Genomic DNA, 18,619 nt, shown 5'->3' on the forward strand with positions numbered 1-18,619 from the left:
TTCGTAAAAAAAATTGGTTGGCGAAATGCTCGGTTGGGAAAATGCATAGGGTTTGCGAGTTGGGGAAATGGGCGACTCATTTCCCCAACTGCTCATTACGCCAACTTCGTGAAAAAAATTGGTTGGCGAAATGCTCGGTTGGGGAAATGCATAGGGTTTGCGAGTTGGGGGAATGGGCAACTCATTTCCCCAACTGCTCATTACGCCAACTTCGTGAAAAAATTGGTTGGCGAAATGCTCGGTTGGGGAAATGCTTTGGGTTTGCGAGTTGGGGAAATGAACAGTTGGAGTTATGGCCATTTTTGGTTGGGGAAATGCTCATTTCCCTTATTTTCGACTTTCTCTGTAGTGACATCTATCGGAAAATCAATGTTCTTTAAAATTTTGGTCAAAGATGGCTGCCGTTTGACCTCTGTCGTTGTTTAGTTTCTTTTACGCTTTTAAGTTTTTTTATTTGTAAATATGTCTTACACTGAATTAGAACAAGGATATCAAGATTTAAGACAATCTAGGCCAATTTTCTACATTGACGAAGATGAGTATTACGTTCACTATAGGGTCGATAAGGTATGAATTTTAGATTTTTTGGTGTCTTGGTTCGAAAATTTGTGTGCCCTTCGCACCTTGAATGAACATGCATGGTTTATCGAGATCAATCCCTGTAGTCTTTTACTAATTGATTTCATTAAATAACTACCGCAATTGGATTTCTTTAATTTCTGTTTGCACCACCCCTTTTGAATTTTCTGCTATGGCAATGTTTTAAACATTCTTACATACTTTCCTTTGACATTCTATAAATGTTTGCAGTAATTTTGAGTGATTCGAAATGCACCCTTGAATATTGTGAATGTCACATTTCAAAGGGATGAATTTCATAACTGATCAATTATCGAAGGTTCTGGCATTGGTTTACCTTAAGAAATGATTTTTAATTACCTATTCCGTAAAACATTAATTGCCGTTTCTAACATCAACAACCTTTTTCCAATTTACTGTATTTCAAAACTGATTTTTAACCAAATTTGCTTTTATTCAATTTCTATATTAAACACACTAATTATTGGCTGTAAGTCTGTGATCTGCTTTATTCCGCTACAGTGTAATGGTATAGTCACCTATGCTTCTTTGTAGAGGTCTAAAATTGCAGCTATGACATACTACTACTACTCGATTAGTGCCATTACCCAATAGCATCAATTTCATAGGGGTATTTACTATTTAGGCAAAAAAAAAGGATGGCAAACCCTAGTACATTTTCTGTTCTCCATTTTGACAGATACTTTTTGGTGCAGGTTAATTTCCCTAGTAAGAGCACAGACACTTAATTCTCATCCCTCTATAGGGAAAACCTTTTTTTAACATTACACATGTTTGAGCTGACATTTAAGCTTTTAGCAACACACCACTGGTGCGAAAGTATCACAAGAAACTCATGTTAAAGACTGCCAACAATAACTAATATTACTTTGGCACATGTGCAGATACATTCATTTACTCATTTTTGTACAGAAATAGTTACCCCTTTTTTAACTGGTAGATGTATGCTAATAAGTGCTAAGTTGCAATTATTAGTGGAGCAGAAACACCTCTGTCTTTAGTTAATCCTAGCCTTCATGCTGCCCTTGAAACCAACGATCAACTCTAATGGCACTAATAAAATTAATAAATAAAATTTCACCATGAAATAACTTTTTAGTTTATTTTCACTTTGGTTTTTCACATTTTTCTTTTTTCAGACATTTTTTTAATTGTTTCCGTCAACTTTTCTCTGATATGTTGTGAATTTGTTCCAACATTAGTGATCTAATTTATTTTGAAGACTGTGACACGACATTCTTTGCTTTAAATGGTAGGCCTACTCCTCTTTTTTATTTTTGGTTTGTCAATTTGAATATAAGTTATATTTTCAGTCTGGTTTCCATTTTATGAATGTCCTTCTTTTGTGTTTTAAATCAATGCCACTTCCTAATCATAGGAAATTTATTAAGAGTGCTTTGACTAAACATTTCCACATAACTAACTCTTATTTGTTTGTGGATATATTCTGTGAGTCAAAAGCAAAACTTTTTTGAAACAACTTTAGGCTAATCCTAGTATCAGGAAATACTGATGTGTTTCAAATCAAATTCCATTTTAGCAAATACACTCATGCTCATGTTTCTTATTAATTGTATTACAGGACATTGAAAATAAAAGTTCTGATGAAGATGATGATTTATCCGAAGGGAAGCAAGTGGTGGTTGGAATTTGTGCCATGGCTAAAAAGTCTCAGTCGAAGCCAATGAAGGAAATCCTGGTTCGCTTGGAAGAATTTGAGTACATTCGAACGATTGTCTTCCATGAGGAAGTAATTTTAAATGTAATTCTGAGGATCAAATCTGATTAGAATGATTCTCTAGAGAAATTTGTACATAGTTTAAATTAATAATTGAGTTAAAGTTAGGGTCGTTAGGGTGTGAGGGATATCTTTGCATTTAATTTTCTCAAATAGTAGTTCTCATCATGTTTATTTACTTGCGCAAGGAACCTGTGGAGAAATGGCCTTTGTGTGACTGTCTCATATCCTTTCACTCGCGTGGATTTCCGTTGGAAAAGGCTATTCAATATGCCAATCTACGAAACCCTTTTATTATCAATGACTTATACATGCAGTTTGATATTCAGGACAGGTATAGTTATTTGTGTCATTTCTTACAAGATTTTTACTGAACAGTTAATTCTTGCGTAGGAGAAAAGTTTATAGTACGCTAGAATCTGCCGGTATTGAGCTACCACGCTATGCTGTTTTAGACCGTGACTCTGCCGAATCTGTGGGTATGTTGGTTTTTAGGTTAGGAAATTTTTTTTAATATTTATCTATTAACCTGATTTCTGTAGAGCACGAGCTAGTTGAAGGTGAAGATCATGTTGAAGTTAATGGAATCATCTTCAATAAGCCTTTCGTCGAGAAACCGATATCAGCCGAAGATCATAATATATTTATTTATTATCCCACATCAGCTGGTGGGGGTAGCCAGCGTTTATTTAGAAAGGTCAATACATTGTCAAATTGCTGTTCAAAGACAGACTTTAAATTTGCATAATATTATTTTTATTTAAGATTGGTAGTCGCAGTAGTGTTTATTCACCTGAAAGTAGAGTTAGAAAAACAGGTTCTTATATTTATGAAGAATTCATGCCAACTGATGGTACCGATGTTAAAGTACGAACTTTTGTAATTTGTAGGCATGTGCGAGCCTTGATTTTTCGGTTTTGAGCCAAGCTTCATGTATGAAATTTTCACTTTTCAAGTATCGAAGCCATATTTGTGAAGTCTAAATTAATAACTGTCCTTACAAGGGATCACAACAAGAAAATAGGGGACTGATTAACCGCCAAACAACTGACTATAAACAGCTAGGGCACCCTACGTTATGTAACTTATGATTTTAGTTTCATTTTATACATTTAAAATCAGTAACAACCGGGACTTGTACCACATCCAATAAGAGATCTCAAAGTGGGACCAAAGGGAATTTTTTTAGTAGCTTTTCCTGCCATTTTTAAAAGCTTGCGAGTAGTCCCTTGGTAAGAATAGTTTCGAGTACTCGAAAGTTAACCCTAGGCCTCAATTTGAGGCTCAAACCATTTTAGAGCTGTTCAACTAAGGCTTTTCGAGTACTCGGCTCGAAGCTCGATTGAGTACTCGAACGAAATCGAGTACTCTCACATGCCTAGTAATTGTAATTAGAAATTTAGAATGTTATTTTGATGACTCTTTTCCTATCAAGGTATACACAGTTGGGCCTGATTATGCACACGCTGAAGCTAGAAAATCACCGGCTTTAGATGGTAAAGTTGAACGGGATAAAGAAGGCAAAGAAATTCGATATCCCGTTATTCTTAGTAACACTGAGAAGTTCATAGCCAGAAAAGTCTGCTTAGCATTTAGAGTATGTTCAAAACCGACTATTCACCACTGGCAACAATGTTTGTTAAAAATTTTATATTTTGTAGCAAACTGTTTGTGGTTTCGACCTATTAAGGGCTAACGGAAAGTCCTTCGTCTGTGATGTAAACGGGTTTAGTTTTGTAAAAAATTCTATGAAGTATTACGATGATTGTGCTAAAATTCTTGGGTACAGTTTCTTTAAATATTTTATTAATTTCTCAATGTACTTTGCTAATTTTTTTTCCGCATTTAGAAATATGATATTAAGGGAATTAGCCCCTCAACTTCATATTCCATGGTCTGTGCCTTTCCAGTTAGATGATCCGCCTATCGTACCTACTACTTTTGGGAAAATGTAATAATTGTTTTGGCTTCATGTTTCGAAGCGTTGGTAAAATTTTTCTTTTTTCCTTAGGATGGAGCTTAGATGCGTAGTTGCTATTATAAGACACGGTGACCGAACACCGAAACAGAAAATGAAGATGGAAGTGAAACACCCTAAGTAATGTTACTACGACATTTACTATACAGGGTGTCCACTAAAAAACGATCCAGGGCGAATATCTCAGAAACCGTTTTCTCTAGGAATTTAAAATTTTTTATGTTAAGTAGAACATGCAGGGGGCAAAGAAGAATGATAACCTCGATGACCTTGAACCATGTCTTCAAGGTCATCCAAAAACTATCTCGAGAACCGTAAGTGTTAGAAAGTTGGTTCCAATTAGAAAAGTGTTCCCCGTCACGTTTTATGCCTACTTAGCGTGAACATGATCGGATTCGACCAATAGTAAGTTGAGAAATTTGGTACCAAAATCACAAAGGTCGTAAAAGGGAAAATTGCAAGACAGCGCTATCAAGGTCATACTAAAATTATCTCGAGAACCATTAGGTTTAGAGCAAAAATTCCGAGGGGTTGTTCACTCCACGAACTCGGTGTCTGTCTTTGCTAATAAGAGTTCGTGAACTCTTTAAAATCTGTACCTTTAACAGTACTAAGTACACGAACTCGGTGTGCAGGTCATCCGAGAGTGACTTACACCTCGAAAAATTCCAATTATAAAGTATAATTTAAAGTTATTAATACATAAAATGTGACGAAGAACAACTTTCTAATTGGAATTTTTGCTATAAACGTAATGGTTCTCGAGATAATTTTAGTATGACCTTGAAGACAATGGTTCAAGGTCATTCAATTTTCGAAATATTAAAATCTCCTACCATGATGCGATTGTCTAGCAAATTTCGATAATGTAGCACGACTTGTTTTGGAGTTATTAGCTCTATCTTGCAATTTTCCCTTTTACGACCTTTGTGATTTTGGTAAAACATTTCTCGACTTACTATTGGTCGAATCCGATCATGTTCACGCTTTGTAGGCATGAAACGTGACGAGGAACACTTTTCTAATTGAAACCAACTTTCTAACACTTACGGTTCTCGAGATAGTTTCTGGGTGACCTTGAAGACATGGTTCAAGGTCATCGAGGCTATCATTCTTCTTTGGCCCCCTGCACGTGCTACTTAACATAAAAATTTTAAATTCCTAGAGAAAACGGTTTCTGAGATATTCGCCCTGGATCGTTTTTTAGTGGACACCCTGTATATAAGTTTTTATATTTAAAAATTGAGTAATTAATGAAAAGGTCTCATGGATAATGAAATCTTTTTATTATCCATGAGACCTTTTCATTAATTACTCAATTTGTAAATATTTCTATACGATGGACTTATTAGGTTTTAAAATTAGTGAAAGTTTTATATTTATTGGTATCTTTTTAGGTTTTTTGAAATCTTTGATAAATATGGTGGCTTTAAAGATGGCCACATTAAACTAAAGAAACCAAAGCAATTACAGGTAAATAAATGGTTTAATGAGCTTAATTTAGAATAGGTCAAATCGATTTATCTAGATGTATCTGGGTGTCGGATTGACTTTTCTGGACAGTATCGGGTTGTCATTTTTAGACAATATTGGCTTTTTTTTTATGATCTACGCTTTTTTTCTAGATACTATATTTTCAGTATTTTTCTAGATGGTATATTTTCAGTATTTTTCTAGATGGTATATTTTCAGTATTTTTCTAGATGGTATATTTTCATTATTTTTCTAGATGGTATAGGCTTGGGTTTTTTATAAAAGTTAAGAGGCCTGAATTTATTTTTTTAAAAAGTTAAATTTTTCTAGATAGAAGTGTTACATTGTAGACTTAATTTTTTAGGAAATTTTGGATGTTTCGAGGTTTCTCCTTAATGAGATTGAGCAGAAACCTGACCTAGAAATAGAAGAGAATAAAGCAAAACTTGAACAACTGAAAGCAGTACTTGAGATGTAAGTTTATATTTTATTGAAGCTTGATACGATGGTTTTCAATTGCGATACAAAGCTGCGCTCCTTGCATACGATTTGGTTTAAAGGAAGCTTTCCAAACACATTTGGAATGGGATGTTTAAAAGGGGGTCCTCTTTGGAACAAATCATACATAGGGCATGGTTATTTTTTGAGCCGTTTACTTCTTTCATAATTACTATTTGGTAACACAAGTATGCTTGAAAATGCTTCGTAGAGCTAATTAATTTATTCGAACTTTGTAAAGCGTAACTAGCTTTTTTGAAGCTCCAATGACGTATTAAAGATATTGGCTTCTTTGGTAATAAATTGGAGTGTCAGCTAGCCCTTTGCTCCATTACAGAGCGTCATTGTTCAATTTTTTAGTAATATGAAATGATCTCAAAATATTGATTGTTGAAGGCTGGTTTTCAATCATTTGAAAGCATCTTGTTAGTTAGGCTTCTTGGTGGGGCTTAATACTAACAAAATTTTGTCGATAGGATTAACTTCAGTTCTTCCTATGGTTACCTGTACAATCGACTTCGAACCACTCTGTCGGACCCCTGTCTGGTGGTTCCAAGGTAACGCAACAAAACCAAAATGTTCTTCCAAACTCCCCTTTTTTGTTTTTGTAACAATTTCTTTCATATCTTAACAAACAACGGCTTTTAAAATATATATTTTCGTTTTGCTTTTTTAAGTTTTTGCTTTAAGTATGACTGATATTCACTTCAATCTATGCGATGATCTTTCGTACACTAATTTATTTTAAAACTTTATCCCCTTTTATTTTTTTGTGCTCCTTTTTAATTTTGTCACCTTGTTTCTCATATCATAATCACAGTAGTTTACGTAACATCCGATTAAGGAGAGTTTATATGCAAGGAGTGCGGCTTTAATTGATTTATTTATACTCAACATTTGGTCTACATCTAAATTTTCTATAAAAATGTATGGCATTATTTAAAGAAATCAGAGCCGCATGTTGAAAAGTTGATTTGAAGGTTCATTAACTGAATTTTTAGACTTTCACTTCCATTTCATGAATTAGAACATATAAATAAAAATGTAATGAACTTCATTAAATACATCTATATTATATTTTTTCCTGAGATGTATATCAGTTTTACATCCTGTGTTTGTGGCAGCGTTACAAGTTTGTTTTTCGTATGCGTGTATGGATTTCGTGAAATTATGGTTATTTGTTTGTTACGTTCTAAAAGTAACAAATTCTCCAGATTTGTTGCAAATCGTCATGTGGAAGCGTCATAAAATATCCATTAAAATGTTAAGTTTCCATGGCAATGGTTCTAAAAAGGCAAAAGCCAAGGATTAATCAAAGAATTTTACCCAGACTTAACGAAACAACTGAACCTGGGGTTGCTTCTAGAACTAAGTAATGACCCTAAAAATTGTTTAACATTTAATTATTTGTGTAAGATTGACTGTTGACTTTTCTGATCATTGTCATGAAAATTGAGCTTAAGTCATATTGTCACCATGTTGAATTTCTTGATAACACATTAAGTACAATTTTTCTGATAGGTATGGTCATTTTTCTGGCATAAATCGCAAAGTGCAGTTGAAATATCAACCAAAAGGGCGTCCTAGAAAGTCTAGTAGTGATGAAGGTACATTTTCTTAAACATTAGTCCCAGATTTATTTTGATACCTCAAAATGGTTATAGATGCTCCGAGAGAACCTTCATTGGTCCTCATATTGAAATGGGGTGGAGAATTAACTCCAGCAGGCAGGGTCCAAGCGGAAGAACTGGGTCGTGTTTTCAGATGTATGTACCCTGGTGGACAAGGTAAAATATATTTTTCCATATTTGCCCGGCTTCGGAAAGAGTTCATTAGCTGTTTTAATGATGCGGAAACTTCAACAAGGCACCTTCATTTTTAATTTATTTTCAAGCACAATTGTTAATTTTCAGTTGGCACGTTTCCTTATACTTAAAATCAAAATTTGCTTTACAACATTTTGAAAACACGATTTAACGTTCAAAATTGTACTTCTTTTTAATTGAAAATCAAAGTTATCTCATTATCAAGTTCCAATATAAACTGTTCGCTATTTTTAAAATATTCTACACAGTCAAAACTGATGCTGGGCAAAGGTGGAGAGAAAGTAAAGTTAACGATAAATTTTTTGATGAAACATTCATTAAACTACTAATTTACTAACGATTGTATTTGTTTATTACTAATTATCTTTTTTTAAGTAATTTTGTGACTTGATTTTGGGATTTTTTTATTCATTTTCCTTAACGTTTGTTCACATTCACATTGCCTTGAACTACAAACTCTAAAAAAGATCTAAATTTTGCACATTGAAATATGTTATTTTTAAATTTTGTAGTTCCATGAAAGCTTGCTAGAATCATAGTTTTAGTTTTTAGTTAAGCGCATGTGTAGTCGTGAACCTGGTAGACCATCATGCTATATTTTATTTTCTTAATTAAACCTTTTGTCAATCTCGTTATCAGATGGTTCTAATATTGTCTGCATACCTGAAGACTCTGTTGAGAGTGAGTCCCTTAGTTTTTAAGCACGTCTTATTTAGATTTTTTGGTGTTTGTGAGTGCCTTGTTGACTACTTGTTTGTTCATTGCATGATAGACGATTAAATAGGAGATAAACTACAACAGTGTTATAAATATTGTGAGAAGTAAATGATCAGCCGATATCCACAATTGTTTTTGTCTGTTCCAGTCAATAAAATATTAGAGGGCATCTGCTTCTTTTTGGCCAAAAAATGTTCTAACAAAACTAGAACTCCTTCACAAATATTTTTTATTTAATGGAAACCCCTATTATGAAGATTTCTTCTAGGAGCAAAATTTCATAATTTTTTTGAAATTTCCATGCAATTTCGATGTTTAATTTTCCTATAATAGCTAGTTTGTTAAATGCTGATCATTTCCTTCTGATATCGTTTATCATATAGTAATAAATATTAATTGACCTCAGGTGAATATGCGGGAACCCGAGGTTTGGGTCTTTTAAGGTTGCATAGCACTTATCGTCATGATCTCAAAATATACGCATCTGATGAAGGGAGAGTTCAAATGACTGCTGCTGCTTTTGCAAAGGTTATATTATATTATTATTAATAGGGTTAATTTGCCATAATTCAATTCCAAAAAAATGACCGATTAATGTTCATTGTATTTTAGGGACTGCTAGCTTTAGAAGGAGAATTAACCCCAATTTTAGTTCAAATGGTTAAAAGCGCCAATACAAATGGGCTTTTAGATAACGACTGTGATTCTAGTAATTTCCAAAATATGTATGTATAAATTTTTGTGCTGAGGTATCTGTTTCTTACCTTATTGTACTTTGTTTAGGGTTAAACAAAGGCTGCATGATTTTCTCACATCAGACAAAGATTTTACACAAGATGATTATGAAAAAGTAGATAAGATTTTGTGGATAAGTTTCTCAATATAATATCATTTTATTCCTTCAGCTAAACCCTACCAAAGCGAGATCGATACAAAATGCTTTACAGTTTATAAAGAATCCAGTTAAAACCTGCCAACATGTTTACGATCTTGTTCAAAGCCTTAATGCACTGATTAAAAAGAAACGTGAAGACCCTAGAGTACAAGGTACAAACTTAAATTTCTTCTCTCATTTCCCAAACTTAACCAAATTATTCGAGTAGATTCACCATTATATCATTCGGAAACTTGGGACTTAATGTCAAGGCGTTGGTCGAAGCTAGAAAAAGATTTCAAACAGAAAAATGACAAATTTGATATTTCTAAAATACCTGATATTTATGATTGTATAAAATATGATCTGCAACATAATCAACATGCACTACAGTTTCCTCACGCAGAAGAGCTGTACATTTATGCCAAGGCCCTTGCCGATATAGTTATACCTCAAGAGTATGGTATCACGCAGAATGAAAAACTTACAATTGGTCTAGGTATTTGCACACCGTTGCTCAAAAAAATACGAGCTGACCTTCATCGGAACATAGACCCATCAGAGGATGATACTGAGAATGTAAATAGACTTAATCCTAGGTAAATATCCAACCTAAAAGAATTAAAATAGGCTTCTATGTAATAACATTAATTTTTAAGGTATTCACATGGAGTTTCATCTCCTGGTCGCCATGTGAGAACTAGGCTTTATTTCACTAGTGAAAGTCATATTCATTCGTTGTTGACTGTTTTACGATACGGAAGCCTTCAAGATGTGAGGAAATCACTTTATCACTATTTACCTGTGGGTATTGTTCAGTCAATCCTTCAAATATTATTAACACTGATTTAATTACCACTAACCACAGCAATAGCACAGAATCACTGTCTTGCACACTTGACTAAATAATATCCATTTTTTACATTTGAAGTTACTTTATTGTTAATTTCATGGCATGTTTAAATTACCCTTCCTGTTACTGCAACAAAATAATTTATAGTAGTAATTCTTAAAACTTGAGTTTGAAAATTAAAACATTGGTTCCCCCCCTCCCAAGTAGGGCTTGATTGAAATGGTTATATTGAGTACTTGAGAAACCAAGCCAAGGCTTATCAAGTATTTGCATACAGCTAATAGTTGAATATCTTAGATTTCCCTAGCACTCTTGTTTGGGAATTACTTAGATCTTGAATATGTGTTGGTTATTCGAAGCCTATTATAATTGAAGGAATCTAAGGATGAACAGTGGCGTCGTGCTATGGAGTATGTCAGTGCCGTTTCAGAACTAAACTACATGACTCAAGTTGTGATAATGTTATATGAAGACCCTACAAAAGATCCCTATTCTGAGGAGCGTTTTCACGTCGAACTGCATTTTAGTCCGGGTGTTGTGTGTTGCGTGCAGAAGAACTTACCTCCGGGGCCTGGTTTTCGGCCTCAAACTCGCAGTAGCTCAGTTGCGTAATTTATTTTAAATATTAAAGTTCAATAAAATACTAATTTTTATTTTCAATTTCAGAAAGATAGGCTTAGCAACATTCACATAGATAAAACAGTATTAGGTACTGTTCTTGGGACGGTGCCAGACATTGAAAAGCCTGGTTGTATTGAAGAAGAAGGAGACGATTTAACTTTAGAAGATGAAATGAGGCTTGAAGACACTTTCAGTGACTCTGAATCTCCCACTATATCTGAAGAAGCAGAAAGCAAAACTCCAGATTATTCTAGTCGTCCAAAATCATCGGAGCCAATACCAATCAAACAAGCGTCTCCTAGACCACCGGAAATGATAAATCGTATGATCTCTCTTATTTTGTTGATAATTAAAGAATGTAATCTGAAACATCAATTCTATAGGAACGGAGCCAGTTAAGAAGGCATTTCCTATAATGAGAAGTCATTCCGATAGTCAGAGACCGCGAAGTTTGGAATGTGATACAGTGACAGAAAAGGCAGCCAAAAATCCAACTGGTAACTACATTTTTGATTTTCCTAATTCCCTTTTTACAAAAAAATTCCATTGTTTTCAATTTCATCAAAGTTAGGGAAATACCATGATAGTATGTACTGGTTTAATGGTTTAGGCTTAGCAGAAAATTATTTTATTCAATAGTGGGGAGTTTAATTCCTTTTGTGAAATTAGCAGGAATTAATGAAATTGGTAGTTAGGTTATGGGCATGGCTTTGATACTAACAGTATTGTCCATTATCAAAGTATGAACTGTTTCATTGATTTCAGGTGTTGGCTCTTTTTATTTCATCTTTTGTACTTAGAACTTCTTTTAATGCTTCTTTATTTGGCTATTAATATTATTTGCACGTTTTTTTAAAGGGAATAACATATTGTAAGTTTTTCTACTAATTAACTATAAGGCCGTTTATACTTTGGTGTAACTACAATTTGGAAGATGTTCCATATGATCAGGGTTGCTTTGAACTTAGGAACTCTTTAGTAACGTATGGAGGTCTAAAAAATGCTGTGCCTAGGGCCTACAAAGGTCTTTAAACGAACGTGCTACATGGAGGTTTTAAAACATCCTTGCATATCATCAAATCAATGTGGTTACATACAAAGTACAAACTAGCATTTTTAAAGCAAAAATTTAATGCCCATTTTTTCTATGTATGAATAAATTGTTTGCTATTCCCTTTAAATTTCGGCATAGAAGGTATTCATGTCACACCTTTTGTATCTCATTTAGCATCATTCCACTACATTATTATTTTAAGAGCACTTCATTTTTTATTATTGCACTATATACGATTATTTTATTTTCATTATTTTTTATTTATTTTTGCCTTTGTATTGCATGAAAACTGTAATCACTTGTCCTTCTATTTCCTCAACTTTTGATATTTCTTCTCGTTTACCTTCCGCCCACCAATACAAAACGCCAACCGAAACAATCTCCCCTCTCAAAAATACAAACACAAAAATGTACCAGGTAGTCCACACACTCAAAGCCTGGAAGACGTATCGAATACTAAAAAAACCAACACAAGTGGATCAGGTGAGATACCTATGCAAAACCCTCCTTATTTAGAGAATAAGTTGAAACTCTTTACAATTTTGTTGGGTTACTAACTAACTTGTACCTATGGCAGTGGTTTTTGCATTAAATTGTTAATCATCCCAGATGATAGTTTACTAGCATGTTTTATTTAATATTTATGCTTAGAAATTAAGAATTAATACTAATATTCTGACATGTTTTGTAAAGAGATTCATCTTGATCGTGAAATATCTTGGTGGTTTCCTAACGTAGCTTTTTTTACCAGTACTTAAAAAAAATTATAAACATAGTTGATTGGGTTTTGTTAATTTTTAAATGGAATTACGTGATCTTTCAGCGCTAGTTTATTTTGTTCTTTGATTAAAACTAATCATTTTGTACTGCTATAAAGGATTCAGACGGCATCGTCATTCGATTCCTGGTCAGCTGAACTCCTACTTGAGAATGTGCAGCGCTGCAGATCTACCCAAAATATTTGGTATATGATTGATTGCGAATTATTATTTTAAATTGTTAACTTTTGTGTTGTAATTTAGCTGGTTCATCAGGTAGTTTGTTTAGTACTGCAGTTATAAGTGGCTCTTCAAGCGCACCAGATTTGAAAAATGTTGTGCCATTAACTACAGCTGGTAATTTTGGCTTTTAGTGTATAGCAATTGTGAATTTTCTCATTGTTATTCATTTTAGATGGATGTGTTAATGTGCCTACAATTAGGCCGCTAGAAACATTGCACAATGCATTATCATTGAAACAGTTAGATACTTTCCTAGAACGAATGACCAGCAACTCTTTTCGCCTTCCTCTATCAACTCTCGCCCGAGTATCAGCTGCATATTCAGCGTTTGCAGCTGGAAGTCATGCTCCTCTCTCTAATCCGTCGTCTCTCCCAGTTATTTCTCCATCCAGCAGTAAGTTAACATTCTTTTAGTCTGAGATTGGACTATAAAAATTTCCGGATTCTGAAACTAAATGGTTTTTAAAACTGGGGTACATTATGTGATGGTGTATAGATACTACATAAAGACCTTAATTGGTTTTTTTTTTTGCTAGAATATGAATTAACAAAAAATATAATTACATTGTTAATTTATTTTAAAAGGTTTTGGCTGGAGTGGACCCCCTTCTTTTGTGTCTAGTAGCGGACCATCTTCCCCCAACTCTTCCACATTGGACATTTGGGCACGATGGAGGCAGGTTACAGAAGCTGAGCCCGCAAATGCAGACTCATCTGGACCTGATAGTAGAAATAGTTACAGTACCCCTCCTTCCCCACACGATCCAAATTACTATAATAAGAGTTTATAGTATGTTATTTCGTTGTATCCCTGTTTTAAAATGAAATCTAGTTTTTATAATAATAGGTACTAATGTGTATAAATAGTTAATTTATTGTAAATATTTTTAATTTTTAGTTTAATTTATTTAATCTAGAAATAATGTAAATTGATTTTTCAATAAATTTTTAAAATGAAGCAATAAACAAATGTTATAACTAGAAGAGACTGACAAGGAGAGTACCCGAGGTGTTTTTTGCCGATTTTGTTCAAAGTTGTGCATAATGTAGACCTATATGTATTTGAAATTTCCCATAAGGAGACGTTGCACTACCCCAAGGCATGGCCAACTTCGCGCGCTCACTACGCTCGCACCAGGCGGCCTACCCAAAGAATTTCAAATCCATGTATTGGCGCGAAATAAAAGTTTGGTTTTTAGTGTCTTCGACGGCCGTCGGGAGCGCTACTTCCGGACCTTAAAGTCGGCTAATTTTACGATATAAATAACATGGTTTTCTATGGCGCGAAACTTGACCATAATGAGTACATAGTACTGGAAATTATTTAAATATCAGAAAATTGTATTTATTTTATACTTAGGTTATAACTTAAAAGTTCAATTTCCATAAATAACCCCTCAAATACTTCATTACTTAGGTAATTTTTAAATAGTTTGTATGAATAGTTAAGCCTTGTTGGATTTTAGATTTGTTGTCTTTTAAAACAATTTTCGCGGCGGGAAATTCGAACACTTGATAATTACTTAATGCTGAATGATATTAGATTTATGTAAAAAGATATTTATTTCATTTTTCAATTATTATTTGAAGTTGTTACATATCAATAATTTTTGTATAAATTACCCAAAAATGCCTTCGAGTTGCGTTCCCTATGACCCATCTGTAAAAGGCAAAACACCTGGAGTTTCTTTCCACGAGTTTCCTTCTGATGGGGCGTTGAGAGGCATGTGGCTAGAAAATATCCCTTGGGATAATTTTCAAATAAATGACAGATCAGAATTGAGCGTTGTATGTAGTTTACATTTTTGTGAAACAGATTACCATAAAGGTCTTAAATTACGAACGCTGGAAAAAACGGCAATACCTACGGTATTCCCACAGTTGTAGCCAACCTGGTCAGTGGCAGTCATATTGCTAGTAGGCCAAACAGGCAAACCCTTATCTTATTAGGCCTAACTCCCAAGGGCGCGGGTGGTGGCACCAGTGTGGGAGTTGGTATAAAAGGAGATAGCAAAGAGAGAGATAGGGCTTTTAAGAGCATAGAGGCAGAGCTGTAGAGTCAGTGGTTAGTAGCAGTCAGAAACTAGTATGGGAGTGGTTAACTCCCAGCTAGCCTGCTAGTCAGTTGTAGTTTTCCCCCAGTGGCTACCCGGTTGCATTCTCTTCCCTTGGTGGGAATATCTAAGAAATATTAGTATCTTATTATAATAGGATAGTTATTGTATAGTTCGCTCTAAGGCCTCCGAAGGCACGTTACCCAACCTTCTAGAGTAGAGTGGCTATACAGTATCCAACTTATATGATACCAAATGTGTAAATGTGTTGAGTACAGAGCCTGACACGCAACAAACCACTTTAAAATTGGCAAGTTTGGCTTACGTAGCTGGTTTTGTGGTACAGAAAATGGAGCAAGCTGAATTTTGTAGCTTGTGTCTCGAGTGCATTTCAGGACCCTTCTCAAATTCAACACTTTTAGACTTTATTAAAACATCCGACAGAGGAGGTATAAGTTACCCAAATAAGGATTTTGTAATGTTTCATTGAGGCAGCACTTCCTTATTTTCGAGAATCAGCAAGAATTAGCTAAAATATTGAATCTCCGTGTTGCCAAAACTTACCAGGTGTCCAATTTTGTATTGCAATTTTAATGTCCCTCATGCCTCGATATCTGCCAAATTTATCTGTGACAAAAAAATACCACCCGTAGTTGATAACATAACTAGGACAATTTGATTTGAGAAAGTAAAGGAACTAGTTTACAAACCTCAATCGAGAAAACTTTGAAAATGTAAAGGTCTTACATTTTCATTATGGATTTTCATATTTTGATCACCATACACCAGTGATACTTCATTGTTTTCCAGGATTCTTTCATATCTACCATTCATAATTACCAGTTTTCATTCATATCTACCAGTATTCATATTTACCAGTGTTCATTCATATCTTCCAGTATTCATATTTACCAGTGTTCATTCATATCTACGAGTATTCATATAACCATATTTACCAGCGTTCATTCATATCTACCAGTATTCATACTTTTTTACCAATGTTCATTCATGTTGTCGTTCATTATCACTATTATTCCAACTATATATGTCTCTAAAATTTAATGAAAAATGCAATTATTAACTTTAACGTCAAACAAATTATTTCATAAAAATATTAAAAGTATTTTTTATGCTCATTACACTAAAATTTTAGTTGCATCACTTTAAATATCAGTTTAATTGTTTATCTACTTGCCATCAAATAGTTTAAAATCCAAACTAAAACGTTTGATGAAAAATTCCACATGTCGGTTTGTTTACATTCCATTCTAAACAAGTGATTTTCACTGGCGCCTGAGCGGTGGCACTTTTGGAAATAGTCGATCTCGGCGGGAAAAATGAATTAGAAAATTTTGAAAAGTGTTGTAAATCATGGAAAAAGGTTTATTCTACCTCTGACACCGACGAATATATCGAATGAAAAATTGGTGAATAAGTAGATAAGTCCATAATGAAAAGGGATAATAAAGCTAAACCCTAAACAAATTTGAAGAAATTTAAAAACTTACTAATAGCTCGTACCGATAGGTCTTCGAGCGGATGAAAACGCGAAACTCGGACCAAATAGATCTTCGGGTGAATAATTAAATTAAATAAAATAAAATAGCCAGAAAATCCAACGGTAGACCGGTTTCGTCCTATTTGGGACTCGTCAGTACCGTGCGGGAAATCTGGCTTGCGACTATAACACCGAATAGAGAAACTAAGCCGAGTTTCGCGTTTTCATCCGCTCGAAGACCTATCGGTACGAGCTATTAGTAAGTTTTTAAATTTCTTCAAATTTGTTTAGGGTTTAGCTTTATTATCCCTTTTCATTATGAACTTATCTACTTATTCACCAATTTTTCATCCTGTACAATGCAGTCCATAGGTGGTTCCTTTTAACTGAATATATCGAATAGTTTTCAATAAATTCCTTAAAGTAACGAAAAACCATAATCGTTCCATCATGGAGAAAGGGGGGTGGAGAGGAAGAGACGGAATTTTTCTAGTTCGAGCCCTTACCAGTCTCTCCCACGAGCGGGTGGAAGAAGGGGGAAGAAAATAAAGGGGGCGGCGGTTCTCAACTCGAGGGCTCCCGGTTTCTATGGTTACGAATTTTTGCGTCCTTTTTTACAACATTTCATCGCGCCATCTGCCAGGTTTTTTCCGGCGGAGTATTTGTAATATTTGTAAACACGTGATCATTCATTTTTGCGTCTTAAGCGGGATTTTCCAACAGATAGCTTCTGTGTCTTAAAAGAATATCCAACCATGATCCAACAAAGATGAATAAAAGGGTCATGGATCACAATTACTGTAAAGTTAATAATAAAAAACAGAAGATGAAAGGTATTGTAAATTATAAAGTTCAATAATTTATCTGCTAAGCTTTAATTAAATCTATGCTTTGGTTTTTCCTTTTTAGGCTCGCGATTTGACGAGAATTTCGTTAGGCATAACCTCAAAGAAATTTTACTCAGCGCTTCAAAGTTAAAATCAGTAACCTTTCAACGAAGACCAGAAGAAATAGTCGTAAGTTTAGATGTAATCGAATTTTTTCTTGGGTAATTTAGCTGAAACTTCCTAAATTTTCTGAAAATAGAGTGCCCTCAAACAAATACAAAATGAAACAATTTGCCAGCTAACAGAAGAGGCGGTAAACTATTTAGATATATTTGCCGATCCTAGTATTAAGTATACATTACTATCTGATAACTTATTTTCCTTAATTTCGTTTTATTTTAATCCTACTGTTAGCCAATATGGTCAAGGTGTAAAGAGGATCAAACTGATGAAATCCCTTATTCCAAAAACTAAAAATGGAAACTGCTCTAAAACTATTGAAAAAAGAACTCTTAGAAAAAAAGCAGCTCGTGATGCCCTTCGTTTTTAATTTTTTTTATTAAAATAAAACGAAATTAAGGAAAATAAGTTATCAGATAGTAATGTATACTTAATGAGGAGATGGAGGGGCTAGATTTCACGCTACACTGTTGCCATCCCCTACAATTTCTCTACTACACATCGTAATGCATGTGCTTGTCAGCGAGAGAAAGTGTTGGGGATGACAACAGTGCAGTGCAAAATCTAGATAATCCAAATCCTCATTAGGGAAAATGCATCTTAAAAATTGAAAAATATCTGATAACTTCTTTTCATTCACATCTAATAATACTGGTTATTGTTTTTTTACAGATTTAAATAAAATCTTCTTTTGAGTAATGACTTTCAATTCTTTTCTAATTCCACTGCTATTTAAAGTATCTTTCTTATGGGTCTGGATATTTATTTTGATTTTCCTCGTTAGTCCTTTCAAATGACAATTTATTAGAATTTGAAAACATCTCAGC

General features: G+C 34.1%; 1 protein-coding gene and 1 long non-coding RNA gene across 12 annotated transcripts; one reads left to right on the forward strand and one right to left on the reverse strand.

The window, feature by feature from the left end:
- Window positions 1-410: 410 nt before the first annotated feature.
- l(1)G0196 (inositol hexakisphosphate and diphosphoinositol-pentakisphosphate kinase) lies at window positions 411-14,217 on the forward strand. 11 transcript variants are annotated; one of them, XM_090163977.1, is made up of 31 exons: window positions 447-567; window positions 1,740-1,852; window positions 2,183-2,362; window positions 2,527-2,672; window positions 2,732-2,817; window positions 2,881-3,035; window positions 3,104-3,205; window positions 3,774-3,935; window positions 4,000-4,121; window positions 4,188-4,289; window positions 4,350-4,436; window positions 5,714-5,789; window positions 6,154-6,263; window positions 6,764-6,844; window positions 7,809-7,894; window positions 7,952-8,074; window positions 8,753-8,794; window positions 9,237-9,358; window positions 9,443-9,555; window positions 9,614-9,680; window positions 9,736-9,877; window positions 9,934-10,303; window positions 10,364-10,508; window positions 10,933-11,160; window positions 11,224-11,500; window positions 11,562-11,675; window positions 12,650-12,715; window positions 13,110-13,196; window positions 13,255-13,347; window positions 13,406-13,627; window positions 13,819-14,217. In XM_090163977.1, the coding sequence occupies exons 2-31, from the start codon at window positions 1,850-1,852 to the stop codon at window positions 14,022-14,024; spliced, it is 3,915 nt and encodes a 1,304-aa protein (XP_090020103.1). In that variant the 5' UTR covers window positions 447-567; window positions 1,740-1,849; the 3' UTR covers window positions 14,025-14,217. The 11 variants fall into 11 exon arrangements, with proteins under 11 accessions (XP_090020095.1, XP_090020098.1, XP_090020097.1 ...); XM_090163969.1 differs by lacking the exon at window positions 1,740-1,852 and having other exon boundaries at window positions 411-567; XM_090163972.1 differs by lacking the exon at window positions 1,740-1,852 and having other exon boundaries at window positions 411-567; window positions 10,364-10,478.
- A 436-nt stretch (window positions 14,218-14,653) lies between these two features.
- On the reverse strand, window positions 14,654-17,228 carry LOC149921359 (uncharacterized). Its single transcript, XR_016477401.1, has 3 exons — window positions 17,126-17,228; window positions 15,852-15,914; window positions 14,654-15,788 (listed from the first exon to the last, which is right to left on the reverse strand). It is a non-coding gene; the product is annotated as an uncharacterized LOC149921359 (long non-coding RNA).
- Between the last annotated feature and the right edge of the window lie 1,391 nt (window positions 17,229-18,619).

This window comes from Leiobunum rupestre, chromosome 11 (assembly GCF_980474605.1).
Source record: "Leiobunum rupestre chromosome 11, qqLeiRupe1.1.hap1, whole genome shotgun sequence".
NCBI lineage: Eukaryota > Metazoa > Arthropoda > Arachnida > Opiliones > Sclerosomatidae > Leiobunum > Leiobunum rupestre.